The sequence below is a fragment of the Penicillium solitum genome (genome assembly GCF_028829755.1).
Source record: "Penicillium solitum strain IBT 25940 chromosome Unknown utg000001l_segment0_segment0, whole genome shotgun sequence".
Classification (NCBI taxonomy): domain Eukaryota; kingdom Fungi; phylum Ascomycota; class Eurotiomycetes; order Eurotiales; family Aspergillaceae; genus Penicillium; species Penicillium solitum.
The window spans coordinates 42644-57121 of NW_027072121.1; the positions used below are offsets into that span (position 1 = coordinate 42644).

Consider the following 14478-nt stretch of genomic DNA (forward strand, 5'->3'; position numbering starts at 1 on the left):
ACTTGCAAGTGAGTATTTGGCTCATATGCTGTTTGTCTTTAGGTGGTTCTTTAGGAATAATTATATGTGTAGAAACTACGCGACATTTGGCAACTCTATACCACTGTCTTTTCCGACGGTGGAATGGAGGAAGTCAGGTAGTAATGCGCAAAGTTCAACCCCAATATCTCAACCATACAACTTATTTCAGTTTATACTACCAATCGATAGATATAGATGAGAAATTTAGTAGCGCATATCTTATTTCGAAGAAATCGAGACCTTGCATTGTCATGATATCAAAACTGATTGCTGGAATCCAGAGATTTAACCTAATCTCTCTGTCACCAAATCGGAAAAAATCCTAAGTCCCTTCGAGAAGCTAGTTATTATCTAGAAATATCTAGGCCATAGGGAGAAAGAAGCCTATAGACTGTCGTTGTTAGTTTATCAAGCTGTAATTTATTCTACAACATGATTACCATGTGTGTGTTGATGGCAGTTCGGACAGGGCCACTAATTGCTTTCAAGCTTGTGTCGTAAATAACTCGGGCCTTTTTCTTCCTGAACTCTTCTTGGTTCCTGCCTCCTTTAGATCACTAAAATCCTTGTTTTCTTAATTTCTTTTATTGAAATGTCTTGTTCGTTTGACAATTAATCGATCCCAATTCCGAATTCCGAATTCCTGATGCCTAATTCCTATTTCCTCCTACTTGCATGTAATTCCGAAATCTAAATTCCAGAAACCCAATTCCCATTCCCTAGTTCACGTTGTGACTCCAATTTTATAAAAGAAAAAGATTCGATTGTCTGGGTGACCGTACTTAGGTATATGACGCTAGATAAATATGTTAAATTCTAGGCCCGAGAAGTCTTCTCGCGTCCAATAAGGGGATCGCGGAGTCAACACGGAGAATTTTGACGCTTGACGCAAGTCAACTGGCATATTAATTGTCTTCTGAAAATAGCGAAGAGTCGGAATTTTGGAATGGATTGAGTTCGGTTTTCCATCGGCTAATTTATTTAGATGACGACAGCTACAACATATATTCTTATTGATATTGGAGCTTTGCAGCTATCAAGCTCTCCTGTCTACTCGAATATACTCTCTCTCCCTCTCTCCCTTTTATCTATAACATCGATTATATTTCATATTATTCCATAGACGCGAAAGCTATTGTTCAACCAATATGCGGGCCCTTGACAATATTCGAGTACTTGAACTGGCTGGACTCGCTCCGGGTCCCTTCGCCGGCCTCCTCCTGGCAGACAACGGAGCTGATGTGTTGCGAGTCGATCGTGTCCAACCAGGCCATTCTCCAAGTCCGGATGTCCTGATTAGGGGCAAGTCATCCATCTGCGTCGATCTCAAAAGTCCACCTGGGAAACAACTGCTTCTACGCCTCATTCCACACGTTGATGTCCTTGTCGATCCCTTCCGCCCCGGTGTTTTGGAGAAGTTGGGGCTCGGACCCGATGTCCTACTCAAAATTAATCCCCGATTGATCATCGCAAGACTTACCGGTTTTCGACGTGATGGCAAATATGCGACAATGGCCGGCCATGACCTCAATTATCTGGCCGTTTCGGGGATTTTGTCGATGCTCGGTCCCTCCGTCCGGATTCCGCCCTTGAACCGTCCTCTTCCACCTAGTCCACCGGGAAACATCTTGGCAGACTTTGCAGGAGGTGGATTGGTTTGCTTCATGGGCATTGTTTTGGCGTTATTCGCTCGGGTCACAACAGGCAAGGGACAGGTTGTGGAAGCCAACATGGTGGACGGAGTTTCATATCTTGCCACCGCACCACGTATTTCGAGTAAAATCCCAGGACAATGGGATCAGCCCCGAGGCGAAAATTTGGTCGACGGCGGCTGTCCATACTACAGCGTGTATGAATGCAACGATGCTGGGAAATACATGGCCGTCGCAGCGTTGGAGCCAAAGTTTTTCGAGGCGTTGCGTTTAGGACTCGGTCTAAGCGAGAAGGACTGGGGCGGAAATCGTGAGAACAGGGAACTGTGGCCGGCCATACATATTCTTTTTGAAAAGGTTTTCCGCGCTAAGACACGCAAGGAGTGGGAACAAATCTTTGATGGAACTGATGCCTGCTGTACACCGGTTTTGATGCATCATGAAATGGAGGCCAGCCATTACGATCAACGCCCTGCCGTCACACTCAGCGATACCCCATCGGTTATGCCTGGAATTGATGGGTGGGCAGTCAGAACATTGCCAGCAGGACAAGGAGGCGAAACTATGTTGCAGAGTTGGGCTGGGTGGAAAAGAGGAAAAGACTACATATTGGCTGATGGAGGATTGTGCAGCAGAGAGACCGCACGGTTTTAAGTCTCAGTGATGTTCAGTGCCATTTAATTCTCCTTGAAACAAAAAGAAAGTTACAAATTCAGAGAGTGCTCTGTTTTTTCCACCTTTTTTTCACCTTTTTTCCACTAGAATAAAGGCCATGCGGAGTAACTTACATGCAAAAGTGTATTTTCATTAGACATCACACCTCTTCTTAGCTAGACAGTACAAAAATGGCTCTCTATAAACCCTAGTTGGTGCAATTAAATACATTCGTAACTCACGTTCATCATCAACTCACGGTGAATAGCCTATGCATGGTCATAGCTTATACTCGTTCGGCTGAAGCCGTTGGATCACTTGGGTGATAGCCTTTTTACATTCAACTTGATTTTGCCAAAATGCAGGCATGGATTTCGCAGTCTCCAACAAGATCCGAAGACCATTTTTCCCTCTATAAGCATGATCCTCTGGGACCATCTGATCCGGTTCATTCAATGATGTGTTGAAGACCTCAAGCGAGATTGGACCTTGATATCCGGTAGCAAGCACAGCAGCTGCGACAAGTTCGACGAGCATATAAGCGCCTCGCGACTGTTCAAGGGGATATAGACGATGGCCTCGCGACCATGGGAGTAGCGCTGGAGTCTCCGGATCGGTGGGAGGGATGAACGTTGTTGGATTCATCAATTCCGCGTCGCCGCACTGAAAGAAAAAGATGCGATCGATCACCGGGCACCGTCGAGGCCAAGGAGGCGAGCGATCCCGTGAGTATCTCCAGCGATTCCTCCAGTGTTGAGTAGCTGCGCCCGTGGCCAGCAGGATTGTATGGATCCACGAACTCGACAGCGAGGATGTTGAATGAATCCACGATCAGCCCGACGTTAGGGCGGTTCGCAAAGCGCACAGCTTCCCATGACGAGGACCATGTGTTCCGCGTTGCCTAAGAAAGCCCTTCATACCCAATTTTCAACATGCGGCCACCGTCGGCTTTCGAATATGCGGCTGCCATGTCACCCAGCTCCGCCAGATCTCGCGCGACCGTCTTGAGATCGGATGTCACTCCATTGTCCGTTCGAATATTCGCACACATGAAGACAAGATCGGTGTCAAAGGCTCGCATGAATGGGAACCGTTTGGCGACTAGATCGAGGGTAGCTTGACGTTCGACCGGATCTTTTATTCCTTCAATTTTTCGAAGAGGCTGAGTGCAGGCAATTCGCATTCCCAAGGACTTGACAATAGCAGCCAACTTGCGAGCAATATTCAGATTTTGCTCAGTCGGCTCCCAAAGTTCCTTCCCGTGTAAACCGTGTTCCTCTAAGTATGCAGCCCAGCATTCGTCAAACAAGTCGATCCAATGATAACCTGCTTTTACGGCGGCTTTCAACCGCGGTTCCAGACGATGTGCTCTCCAGTTGCCGAGATCCAGTTGCCGAGAGACAATGTGGCCACACCGAAAGAGTTACCCCGAGAGGAGGCCAGGAAAGCTGACATGGTTGAAAATGTGACAGGGCATTGAATAATTCCGATTTGTTAAAATTATTAAATAATTGCAAGGGGATGATGATTCCAATACCCGCGCTGTTGGACGCCACCAGTCATCGCCTCCATAAACCGGTGCTTTTTTTAATGCACCGAGTGGGTGAGGTACTAGCTGTACGAACGAGAGTATCACCCAACTGTAGATCCTATAGAAAGCTAGGCATAAGGGAAATATATGTCTAGACAGATCTAGTGAGGTACTTTTATTGATTCCAGGATGTTCTAGGGAATAAATGTATGTATTTCAACTTATCTTGGTAGGTACCTAGGTGCATTACGTTATGTTGATACCTTGATGCCTGAACTAGAGATTTAACGATCCCTTGGGCACCACAGCATGTAAACGAATGTACGAGAATGTATGAAGTATCAGTGAACAACAGCGACAATCTATTGCAGAGAGCTCTACGAACGTGAAACATCTAGAACTGAGATTGGAAGCCCGTCCTTGGCCTTTAAAGCTGCAATGATAGCCTCACAGACAGCAACTGCTGCTAATCCGTCCTCGGCCGAGCAAAGAGGATTTTCCAAGCCACGAACAACTCTAGCCAGATGTTCTGCTTGTTGTTTGAATGGAATCCCTTCCGTGACTGGAAGCTCAATTCGTTCCATCGGTGTATGCCACCCAATTTCCCGGTCACAATTCTCTATCTTCGGATTGTAGGTCCATAGCGTATCGTCTGGGGCACTAATTGTCCCTTTTGTGCCCAGGATTCGATAAACATCAAGGGGCACCTCGGCCTTCGAGTATGATGGGTTGTCGCCGGTGGCAGATTCCCAACCGTATGGGCTCGCAGTATTGTCGCTGACCAGGAACGTTCCAACCACCCCATTAGAAAATTGGGCCATGATCGCGGCACCCTCTTCTACCGTATCGTCGATGGCCACATTTTTGTGCTCCCTTCTGGCCGGGGTGTCGATGGCCCAAATTCGGGTCATCTTGGCACCTGTGAGGAAGTGAAGGACGTCTATATCATGCACAAAATTCGTCCAGATCGGTCCCCCTCCGGCAGAACGAGAGCCTCGCCAACTGGCCTCGGCAAAATATCCGTCATTTTTCTTCGCTGTCCACATCCCTGATATAGCCGTGATCTTTCCGATTTTGCCACTTTCGATTGCAGAGCGTGCAGTTGACAACGAAGGATGGAATCTGCGGTGGTGCCCAACTAGTATCTTGCAACCCCTCTCCTTTGCTAGCACGATTAGCTCTGCACCGGATTTCGAATCTGTCGCAAAGGGCTTCTCGACGATTACAGCCTTGGGTTGTGCTCGATTGATGACTTCTGTGGCTACAGAGACATGAAGGGTCGAAGGGACACATATCACATAGGCCTCTGGTGCATCCGATAGCGAAGTCAAAAGTGCTGCGACAGACTCAAAATGTGGAAGTGAAAGTTTTGACGCCAGCACAGATCCTGGGGGATAAGGATCCACAATTGCCACGAGCTCGCATTTTTGTGAGGACATGAGATACTCCGCATGCAAAGGGGCAATGGTTCCTCCGCCGACAAGAGCGACCCGAACCTTTGGACCTTGCGTCATGATCGAGACAGAGAAGGCTCCAGCTTTGAAGTTTGAGTTGAGGAATGAACAAAATGATACCAGAGATTAGATGCTTGACTTTATTTGAAGATAAATCAGTCTTATACCGGCTGCCTAATCAATACGCCGGCAACGATTGAATGCGGGGTGATGACTGGTTTAAGTGATACATCCTGCACATCTGTTTATCTGTCATCTTGAATCATCAGGGTTTGAGCCTTTTTCTTTCTTCCGCCTCTCCTAGTCGTTCCTCTGTCACACAAACCTCGACAAAGATGGATCTTCTCGAGCGATCATATGTCTATGGCAGTTCCCCATTGCCCTCGCAAATATCAGCGACTCGATATCATGTCTATCTGTTTGGAGGATCTATCTCCAAATCACTCTCACCCCTGCTGCATTCAATTCTTTTCCGTGCCAATTCCGCTCCGTGGACTTTTAGCCTCATCGAGACTACCGATGGTGCGATATTCCAGAATCAACTAAATGACAAAGATTGCATTGGAACCACAATCACCATGCCAAACAAGGTGACCTTCCGGTCTTTACTCGACGATTTGACCGAGGAGGCACGAGTGATTGGGGCCGTCAATACCTCATTTGTCCGACTCGACGAACATGGAAAGAGAAAACATATTGGTACCAACACAGACTGTGTTGGCATCCGTGACTCCATTCTGTACCGAATGCCGCAAGCAACCATCACGGCAAAGGGTCGCCCGTCGATGGTGATTGGTGGCGGAGGGGCTGCCAGAAGTGCAATTTTTGCCCTTTGGAAATGGTTTGGGTCCACGGAGATATACATCGCAAACCGCATCAAGTCCGAGGTCGACGCATTGATCGAATTCTTCAAATCGACAGCACCAGAAATCCGTCTCCAGCACCTCACCACTGTTGAGGCAGCTGTAGCCTCGGGGACTCCGTACCTTGTCATTGGGACGATTCCTAACAACTTTCCCCGAGAACCTGGTGAGGTTCTGTGTCGCCAGATTTGCGATACCATTTTGCACAAGGGTAACAAAGGCATCGTGTTGGATATGTGCTATCTTCCGTCCCCGGTGACATGGTTATATACAAGTGGAAAGGATAATGGTTGGACTGTCATCTCCGGGACCGAGGTTCTAGTGCGGGTTTGCATCGCACAGCAAATTCTCTGGTTAGAAAAGAATGCCAATCAACAGGGGGTCGAAAAGGCTATGTCGGCGATCAAGAAGGTGGTTAGTCAGGATCAGACTGGCCCAAAGGCTTCAAAAATTTGAGTAACCATTTTGACGTAAGGCAATCAAATCATATCATATTATATCTTGAACTTAACTTGCCCATACAAATCACGAATTAAATGATCATCATAATTGAACATGCTCCGATGGCTGGGATCAGGAAGCTAACTAGAGCAACAAGGAAACTATGTACACGTACAAGAGAAATTCGCAAATCCAAGAAGTGGTTCGTAACATGTTGATGCTCCAGTCCTGAGATAATTCCGATACTTCAAATGAACATGAACTGTTTCCCCGCATTTACCCTCGCAATCTTAGTCCGGGCCCCAAATTAAAAGCCCGGCTGTGAAATTCCGAGATGTTGTGAAAGTGAACAAGATAGAATAGGAGATAAAAATGCACTTGACCGCAGCGGAAGAAAAGGACTTCATCAACAATTCTACAATTTCCTTGAATTTATTTTTGGTTCGACGTTCATCATGTCTGCATCGCACATAGCCCCCCTCTCTCAGGTATGTCTTATACGGATGTACGTCTTCAGTACGAGCTCCTAACGCATAGCGACCAGCCTATTACGCTGAAACTCTCCGGAAAAGTGATTCGCAACCGACTGTATCGCACACCCCTAAGCGAATATGCTTCAACATACGACGAGGATAATGTAGAGAACTGCGGAAAGCCTATGGACCGATATGCTGAGCTTTATCAGGGTGAGCACAATCCAAAGTCAAATCCTCCATGCGTGGGTGGTACTGACTGCTTTACAGAGCTGGCAGATGGTGGAGCAGGACTCATCTGCACAGGAAATATCCCGATTCATCGCGACAATCTCGAAAACTACAACAACGCGGTGTTGGATCCAAACAATCCCTGGGACCCGGTCGCAGCGTTTTCCCCAGCAGTCAACGCAGCCAAGTCTCGGGGCGCAATCTTCCTCCCTCAATTACAATTTCCGGGGCGTCAGGTGCCTGAGTTTTTGAACAAGAATCCGAGGTCATCATCTGATCAGCAATTGGAGCCTTGTCTCAACAAGACGTATGGTATGCCTTCGCCCTTGACGAAGGCTGAAATTAAGGATCTTGTCTCTCGATACGTGTGGGCTTCCGAAGTTCTCGCAAAGGCTGGCGCGGATGGAATCATCGTCAGTGTTAATATCTTCTTGCACATTCCCTAATGTTGACTCTGATCAATGTTTGCAGTTGCATGCTAGTCATGGATATATCATGAATCAATTCCTATCGCCCAAGATCAACAAACGAACAGATGAGGTACGAACGAACCCCAGATTTCTTGTTTTCTTTGCATATGATACTAATAAGTCCAATACATGTAGTACGGTGGAAGTCTGGAAAATCGGGCACGATTCATCCTGGAGATCGTCAATGCCATCAAGGCTAAACTTCCGTCTGACAAGTTCGTGATTGCAGCCAAGTTGAACTGCCAAGATTGTGGGTATCCTACTCTAATATGGGGCAACTGGATCTTGAAGTCTAACAGAATGGGTCCTTTTTTTTAGTCATTGAGGGTGGCCAAAGCTTTGCCGAGCAGTGCGTTGTGATCAAGTGGTTGGAAGAGGCCGGCGTGGACTTCTTTGATATCTCGGGCGGAACATATGCCTCCCCTGCCTGGCGTGGTAACATTATGACCGAGCTAGCAAAGCGTCCATCGCAAAAGGAACGTGGAAGGTAAGCTAGCTTTTCATATCCGCGCGGTGATCATGTACTGACAAAACAAAGCTACTTTATCGAGTGGGCGCAAGAGCTGAAGAAGGTACTGGTAAGTAACCCAACATTTCCAGGCATCATTGTTTTCTCAAGCTGATTTAAATTGAAATATTAATAGTCCCGTGCTGTTATCGGGACCACTGGTGGTTGGCGAGATAGCCATCGTATGTCCGAGGCAGTCGAACGTGGAGACATCGATATGTGTGGCTTAGGACGACCTCTAAGAGAGGATCCTGACTTTGTGAACAAAGTGTTGCGGGGAGAAGTTCGCAGAAGTAACTTGTAAGGGATATCTACTTGTAGTGATCTCAAGTATTAGCAGTACCTTTATGTTGCATATATGCTGCGGTCCCTTAGAGAATTGAACGTTTAATATTGTCTTTTAACATAGTTTTCAGTTAAATTTTCCTCTATGTTAATAATTAAACATCGAACTTCCTTTTGCTTTCCCCTTTACCTTTGTCACCGAGGTTGTGCTACGTAGATTGTTTCCAAATTTGAACACCAGAGCTGATGTGCCCATAAAGTAGGCGGCGCTTGAAAGCTATAAGTTATTCACTGGAGATTTTCATGGTGCTCAACTGTTTTGTTTGCCTGACGTCGTCCGAATTGTCAGAAGACACCCCCAAACCCAGGCCCGAACGTTTCCCGGAAGAATTCGGCAAATCCTTCCCCAGTTAAATCACCCTGTGTAGACATCGAGGCTGTCATCAAGAAGGGATCATAATTCGAGACCAGTGCCTCGTATGGTAGCGAATGGGCAGACTGTTCGTGTGCAAGTGGCCTCGCCCCGTCATAATGGCTTTGGTAATAGGGTGGATCTGGCTTAGTCCGGCCAGGATGTGGCAAATCTTTCAGTCCCACTTTCCTAGCTCTCAGGATCATCATGAGATGCTGTCCAAGCAATGCGGCAATTCCGAATCGATGCGATGGAGTGGTTCCTGCACGCTGTAGCTGCATGGCAACCTGACTTAGTAAAGCAAGAAGCTCTATATCATTTCCGACGCGTGACCCAAACAATGCAGGAAATAGCTTTAAAGCTAACACACCAGCGTAAGATATCATAGCCCAGGTTGGGGCTAACATACAGTACAATGGCTCCCCAATAGTTTGCAAATCACGCACCGCAAGCTCGCAGGAATGAACTGCAGCCTCGAAGCAGTCCGTTCGAATTGCATCCAAGTCACGGTCCCTATTTATGGAACTATGAAGGGCGAATGACAAGGTCCAAAGTCTTCCATGAAGATAAACATAGCGAAGGAAAATATTGGATAGCTTTTCAGACGGCGATGTCATGGATTCGGGGACTGATGGGGGAAGCCAAAGGTCACACCAGGGCCTAAGGGCCATATCGACCAGCTCTCGTACCCAATGAGGATTTTGATGCATCAAATGAGCTTGTTGTCTGAGTTCACTTTGTAGTGAGGCTAGACCTCGCCTTAGAGTGATAAACGCACAAGTGTGTTTGTCTGTGGGATCAGCCAGTGGAGAAAGCCACCAGCTGTCAATGCTGTGCGTCAAGTTTGTTTCCGGGAAAGTGTGTATTCTACCACAGGATGCACTGTTTGCTCGCTCCCATAATAAAATCCTTAGCCATGTTCTTTCGCGATTACGCGCCATTCGCTGCTGAGACGGGCTATCCTTGGAGAAATACCCAGAAGCTAGCATATCGTGTGCTTCAGTATAGGAAGCATTGATTGAACTCAAAGGATTTGCATCTTTGGCACGAGAATCTTGGTCTAGACCTAGGTCCGCCGCTACACCCAAGGCGTATATCGTGTAAAGCCAAGAACGCTCCTCGTCTAGTGTTTTTGCAGGGGTGGCCGATAGCAGGGAGATATAGTAGCCTTGAACAATTTCGACGGACTTATATCCACAGGTATGAACGTGTCTCGACAGCTTTTCTCCATGAAGGCGTAGTCTCTTGGCAATTGATGCCGACCCATGATCAAATTGCGCAGTCAGAGCTATTATCCATGTGAATAAAAGAGCCGATCGCGAACGAACGAAATCTGGGGTGTGGAGCATCGGGTCTAGGATTCCATTGACTGGATGCAAGCGGGCATAATAACTGTGACAATTCATTATTATATAATCCAAAAGAAAAGAATAAAAATAAAAGCCTGGGGATTTTATAACATACACTGGAAAGAGGTGACATACTTCATCCATGGTCACCAAGCCTAGGTCCACCGGGTCAACATCGGGTCCAACATCGCGCTGAGGCACCTGCGGGGGTGATTTAAAATAGTTTGAGTAGAGATATAAATTCTCAGGAGGCGCAAGAAATGCATCTATTCCTGCCTCTAGGGTATCTCGGCCTAATTGAAGGCCAAGTGACACGTAGCCCGGTCGATGAAGCAGTTGACGACCGAAACTTGCCCCATCTGCTGGGTTGGCCGAGGAATGTGTCATCGAAGATCCTATGTTTGATATTGGTGATGGATTAGTAGATATCGGATGAAGCTCTAGTGCTTGTGCCGCATCTGAAGCATCTGCCAACAACCCGAGAGGGTTGCTGATTGGCTCCTGGTTGGAATGGGATATTTCACCATTGCGGAACCCAGGAGAGACGAATTCTCCGGGCGGCCCCTCATCTTGCAAAGTTGAAACACCCGTATCAAATAACAAAGCAGAGGATTCCCCGTTGTCTACCCCTAGGGGAGATTGGGTTGACTCATGTGGCTCAGCTGGGTGACTGGAGCCTAAAAGCTCTTGGATCGGCTCTTCACGGGGGACCAGATTGGTCAAATCATCGGTATTTTCAGTGCCATGAGATGCTTTCACTTTCTTCAACTCTGACTGCAGTTTGCGATAAGCCTTGTCGATTCCCTGATAGCGACCTGTGGCCCCCCGCTTTCTTCCAAGCGGTCGTGGCTCTGGGATGTTACAGGGTCGGTTGTTGCGTATGCACCGCTCACATGGCTCTGTCAAGCCAGTTCCTTGCTGATCTGTTTGTGATCGGATGCATCTCATCTAGAGAGCTTTCTCAGCAGGTACGTTTGAGAATGGATTGGAGACCCCGTTACCTTTAATTTCCGACAGTCTTTGCACGCGGCCGCGGTGGCAGGCCGAGTTTGGTAAGGGGGGTTTTCATTCCCAGAATGTGAAGACATCATTGTCAGGGCTTTAAAATAAATGAATAGTGTCACGACATTTCAACTTAAACCAACGTGGCTCAAAGAGTGGAAGAGAATGGAGAAATGCAAAAAGTCACTACCCCGGGTTTTAAATTGCGGGGGAACATTTGCGGCTTCGGCTACGGAAGTTAAAGTTACACGCCTCGCCCTCCATCCACCTCCAACGTCGTCCCCGTTACAAAGCTACTTTGGTTCGACCCCAAGAACCATGCTGCGTTAGCTATATCCAGTGGTTGACACAACCGTTTCATGGGTAAACAGTCTTCCACCTGTCGCAGTCGCTGGCGGGATTCTTCGCCATCTCCAATGCTAGCCTGAAGCCTGGTCTTTGTTAGCGGCGCTCTCGGAGTGCTTCCGAGCAACATACATAGTAGTGTTCCCCACAGCAGGGGAAATGCAGTTGAAGCGAACTGCTGGTGCGTACTCAAGGGCCATTGTCTTAGTTGCCACCTAACAACACGTTATTTTTCCCCACATAACCGGATATTTATCATGTGCACTTACTTCTACAGCTGCCTTGGAAGCATTGTAAATAGCGAATCCTGGCCGAGGGCGTGTGCACCCAGTGCTACTCCAGTCAATAAATTCAGGTGAGATTCCGAGCGTATCACTTACCTGGTAATATTGATAAAGATTCCATGTCCCTGCTGCATCATTACGGGCGCAAATATCTGTGCACTGATGAAAATCGGCTATAGATTCATTTAGCCACATTGAATCCACTAGGGTTGATCGAAAGTACCTTGACATTGACGTTGAATATCTTCTCATACTCCAGGAGAGTTTTCGTGTGGATGGGCTAAACCAGCGCATTAGAATATCAATGGCATTCGGGAATGGAATCATACAGCTTGATCATGGGTGATCCCTAGTTGGTTAAGTTAGCAGGAATTTTGGTCTTTGAATATTGTGAATGCTCTCACCTGCGTTGTTGACAACCACATCAATCTTGCCATAGGTCGTCTGCGCCAAAATCAAGGCCTTTTGCCATAAATCCGGAAGAGTCACATCGCCAAGTAAAAAATGGATATTCGAATCTGCTCTCTCTTTGCTCTGTCCTTTGACTTGATCGAGATCTAGTATGATGACTTTGCATCCCTCGCGACTAAATCGATCCACAATAGCAGCTCCAAAGCCATCCGCGCCCCCTAGCAGTCAGAGTCAGTTCTGGGCTAAAAGGGGAGTATTATCGTATTAACCTGTAACAATCACCACGCGTGGGGTGTTTATCTTCGCACGTAGAGGCATGGTTCAGTCTCAATTATCCCACAAAATGGAGTGTGGTTCCAAGCCATGAATTATCATCATTTATGTTTCGACGATTTGATCGGAATTGGGTCGGAATTAGTGTTGTGCTCACACTGTACCGGGGCCTCAAATTTGACCACCGGTACAGTTGACATAATGTGTGACGCGAAATAAAAAAAAGAACCCCTCATCATATACATCACTCCCGGGGGCCCTCCAATTTCTACTACTGTACTTGAAAACATGCCATCCATCAAAGTTGCGATTGCCAGTAACTCACTGGGTAAATCAGCTGCCGGGCATAAACTTATTCGGAAATTTGAGTCCGCTAAATCGCATGGGTTCGATGGAGTGGAGGTTGCGATTGAGTGTCTCGAAGCGTATGCTTCGTCCTTCTCGCAATCGACCCGAGCCTCTCGCCTGCGCGCCGCTGCCGCTCATATTGGCCGAAAGGCGCAAGAGTTATCTCTCGTCCTCATTTCACTAAATCCATTCGGTGCATACGATGGACTTACTGATCCCCTCGAGATCAAGGCTCGTCTGGAAGAGGCGGAGCTTTGGTTTGATCTTTGCCGATTGATGAAGATTCCTATCTTCCAGGTGTGCTATGCGATTTCAGGTATTGAATTTACTGCACCAGTGTTCGGCTAACTTTGGCTTTTGACTGTAGATTACATCTTGTCTTTACCCTATTGATCCCGCCCGGATAACGCCTGATCCGACAATGATCGCTGCCAACATGAAGCGGCTGGGTCTCCTTGCTCAGAGATACAATTTGCAGGTTGCATACGAAGCACCCGCCTGGGGAACTCACCTGAACACCTGGCAACGAATCCACGAGATAATTAGGCTTGTTGATCTTCCCAATGTGCAACACTGTCTCGACACATTCCATGTCTCCGCGAAAGAAGCGGGCGATCCGTTCAATGCCACGGCTCCTATTCGAGCAGGGGGTCTAGCAAGTCTCCACCATAGTCTAGATGAAATGAAGCGAACCGTGATGCCAAATCAAATTGCTTATCTACAGTTAAGCGATGCCACGGTTGCTGACCAAAGCCAAGCGTGCTACCCACGTCGTGACCTAAACCAGCCACCCTACATGACTCAATCGCGAAACTGTCGGATATTTCCTTGCGAAGAACACTACGGGGGTGTGCTGCCTGCAATTGAGGTTGCACAAGCTGTTTTTGATCTTGGCTATACTGGATGGGTGTCGATGGAAGTATTCCATACTGACATGTGGAACCCACGCGACTCGTAAGTGTAATCTCCAAGGGTAACGACAATGTCCTAATTTTGATGTCTATAGAGTACCCGATGATTGGGCTACGAGAGGGATGGTCTCATGGCGGGAAATTGCTTTGCGCTGTGGGCTTGATAAGCATACAAACGGAAAATTGTGAGAATATGTCCATGTATACATATAGGTATGTACATAAAGACCCGCAATTTGACACTAAATTACCAATACATATCTATTACATATTCAATACCTACTACGCATTATATCAAATATATATTTGACGATAATGCCCTTTTACCGTCCTTATAGGTTATTAGTGGGTGGAAATGGTATACAGACTATCATAAGCCAGTTCTCGATGGACTAAGAGTGCATTAAACGAAGATTATAAATATAGAGAAGAAAGAAGAAGAGAGAGAGAAGCTCCCTTAACCTACTACTTATAGAGTCTCTTCGCTAATTAGAATTAAGTAAGTGGATCCCTAAGTGGAAGCCTAGTGAATCTGCTGAAAAACCATCCCCTTCTACCTT

At 47.0% G+C, this 14478-nt stretch overlaps 8 protein-coding genes across 8 annotated transcripts; 4 read left to right on the forward strand and 4 right to left on the reverse strand.

The window, feature by feature from the left end:
- Positions 1-1169: 1169 nt before the first annotated feature.
- N7455_000017 (CaiB/BaiF CoA transferase family protein) lies at positions 1170-2327 on the forward strand (the record flags this gene model as incomplete). Its single annotated transcript, XM_040961801.2, has 1 exon — positions 1170-2327. The coding sequence occupies one exon, from the start codon at positions 1170-1172 to the stop codon at positions 2325-2327; it is 1158 nt and encodes a 385-aa protein (XP_040807749.2).
- Positions 2328-2606: 279 nt separating this feature from the next.
- N7455_000018 (uncharacterized protein) lies at positions 2607-3782 on the reverse strand (the record flags this gene model as incomplete). Its single annotated transcript, XM_065603695.1, has 3 exons — positions 2607-3126; positions 3248-3653; positions 3677-3782. The coding sequence occupies 3 exons, from the start codon at positions 3780-3782 to the stop codon at positions 2607-2609; spliced, it is 1032 nt and encodes a 343-aa protein (XP_065462186.1).
- A 453-nt stretch (positions 3783-4235) lies between these two features.
- Positions 4236-5372, reverse strand: N7455_000019 (Gfo/Idh/MocA family protein; the record flags this gene model as incomplete). Its single annotated transcript, XM_040961816.2, has 1 exon — positions 4236-5372. One exon carries the CDS (start codon positions 5370-5372, stop codon positions 4236-4238), a length of 1137 nt encoding a protein of 378 aa, XP_040807757.2.
- A 275-nt stretch (positions 5373-5647) lies between these two features.
- On the forward strand, positions 5648-6631 carry N7455_000020 (shikimate dehydrogenase family protein; the record flags this gene model as incomplete). Its single annotated transcript, XM_040961818.2, has 1 exon — positions 5648-6631. One exon carries the CDS (start codon positions 5648-5650, stop codon positions 6629-6631), a length of 984 nt encoding a protein of 327 aa, XP_040807750.2.
- A 440-nt stretch (positions 6632-7071) lies between these two features.
- Positions 7072-8602, forward strand: N7455_000021 (uncharacterized protein; the record flags this gene model as incomplete). Its single annotated transcript, XM_040961806.2, has 8 exons — positions 7072-7104; positions 7161-7302; positions 7360-7733; positions 7792-7860; positions 7926-8040; positions 8109-8277; positions 8329-8368; positions 8435-8602. 8 exons carry the CDS (start codon positions 7072-7074, stop codon positions 8600-8602), a joined length of 1110 nt encoding a protein of 369 aa, XP_040807742.1.
- A 326-nt stretch (positions 8603-8928) lies between these two features.
- N7455_000022 (fungal specific transcription factor domain-containing protein) lies at positions 8929-11292 on the reverse strand (the record flags this gene model as incomplete). Its single annotated transcript, XM_040961805.2, has 2 exons — positions 8929-10387; positions 10460-11292. The coding sequence occupies 2 exons, from the start codon at positions 11290-11292 to the stop codon at positions 8929-8931; spliced, it is 2292 nt and encodes a 763-aa protein (XP_040807744.2).
- Positions 11293-11590: 298 nt separating this feature from the next.
- On the reverse strand, positions 11591-12704 carry N7455_000023 (SDR family oxidoreductase; the record flags this gene model as incomplete). The annotated part of the gene is made up of 8 exons (XM_040961822.2): positions 11591-11777; positions 11824-11906; positions 11961-12024; positions 12072-12148; positions 12199-12255; positions 12305-12324; positions 12380-12604; positions 12656-12704. The coding sequence occupies 8 exons, from the start codon at positions 12702-12704 to the stop codon at positions 11591-11593; spliced, it is 762 nt and encodes a 253-aa protein (XP_040807758.1).
- Positions 12705-12947: 243 nt separating this feature from the next.
- On the forward strand, positions 12948-14107 carry N7455_000024 (sugar phosphate isomerase/epimerase family protein; the record flags this gene model as incomplete). The annotated part of the gene is made up of 3 exons (XM_040961823.2): positions 12948-13304; positions 13375-13961; positions 14014-14107. The coding sequence occupies 3 exons, from the start codon at positions 12948-12950 to the stop codon at positions 14105-14107; spliced, it is 1038 nt and encodes a 345-aa protein (XP_040807762.2).
- Between the last annotated feature and the right edge of the window lie 371 nt (positions 14108-14478).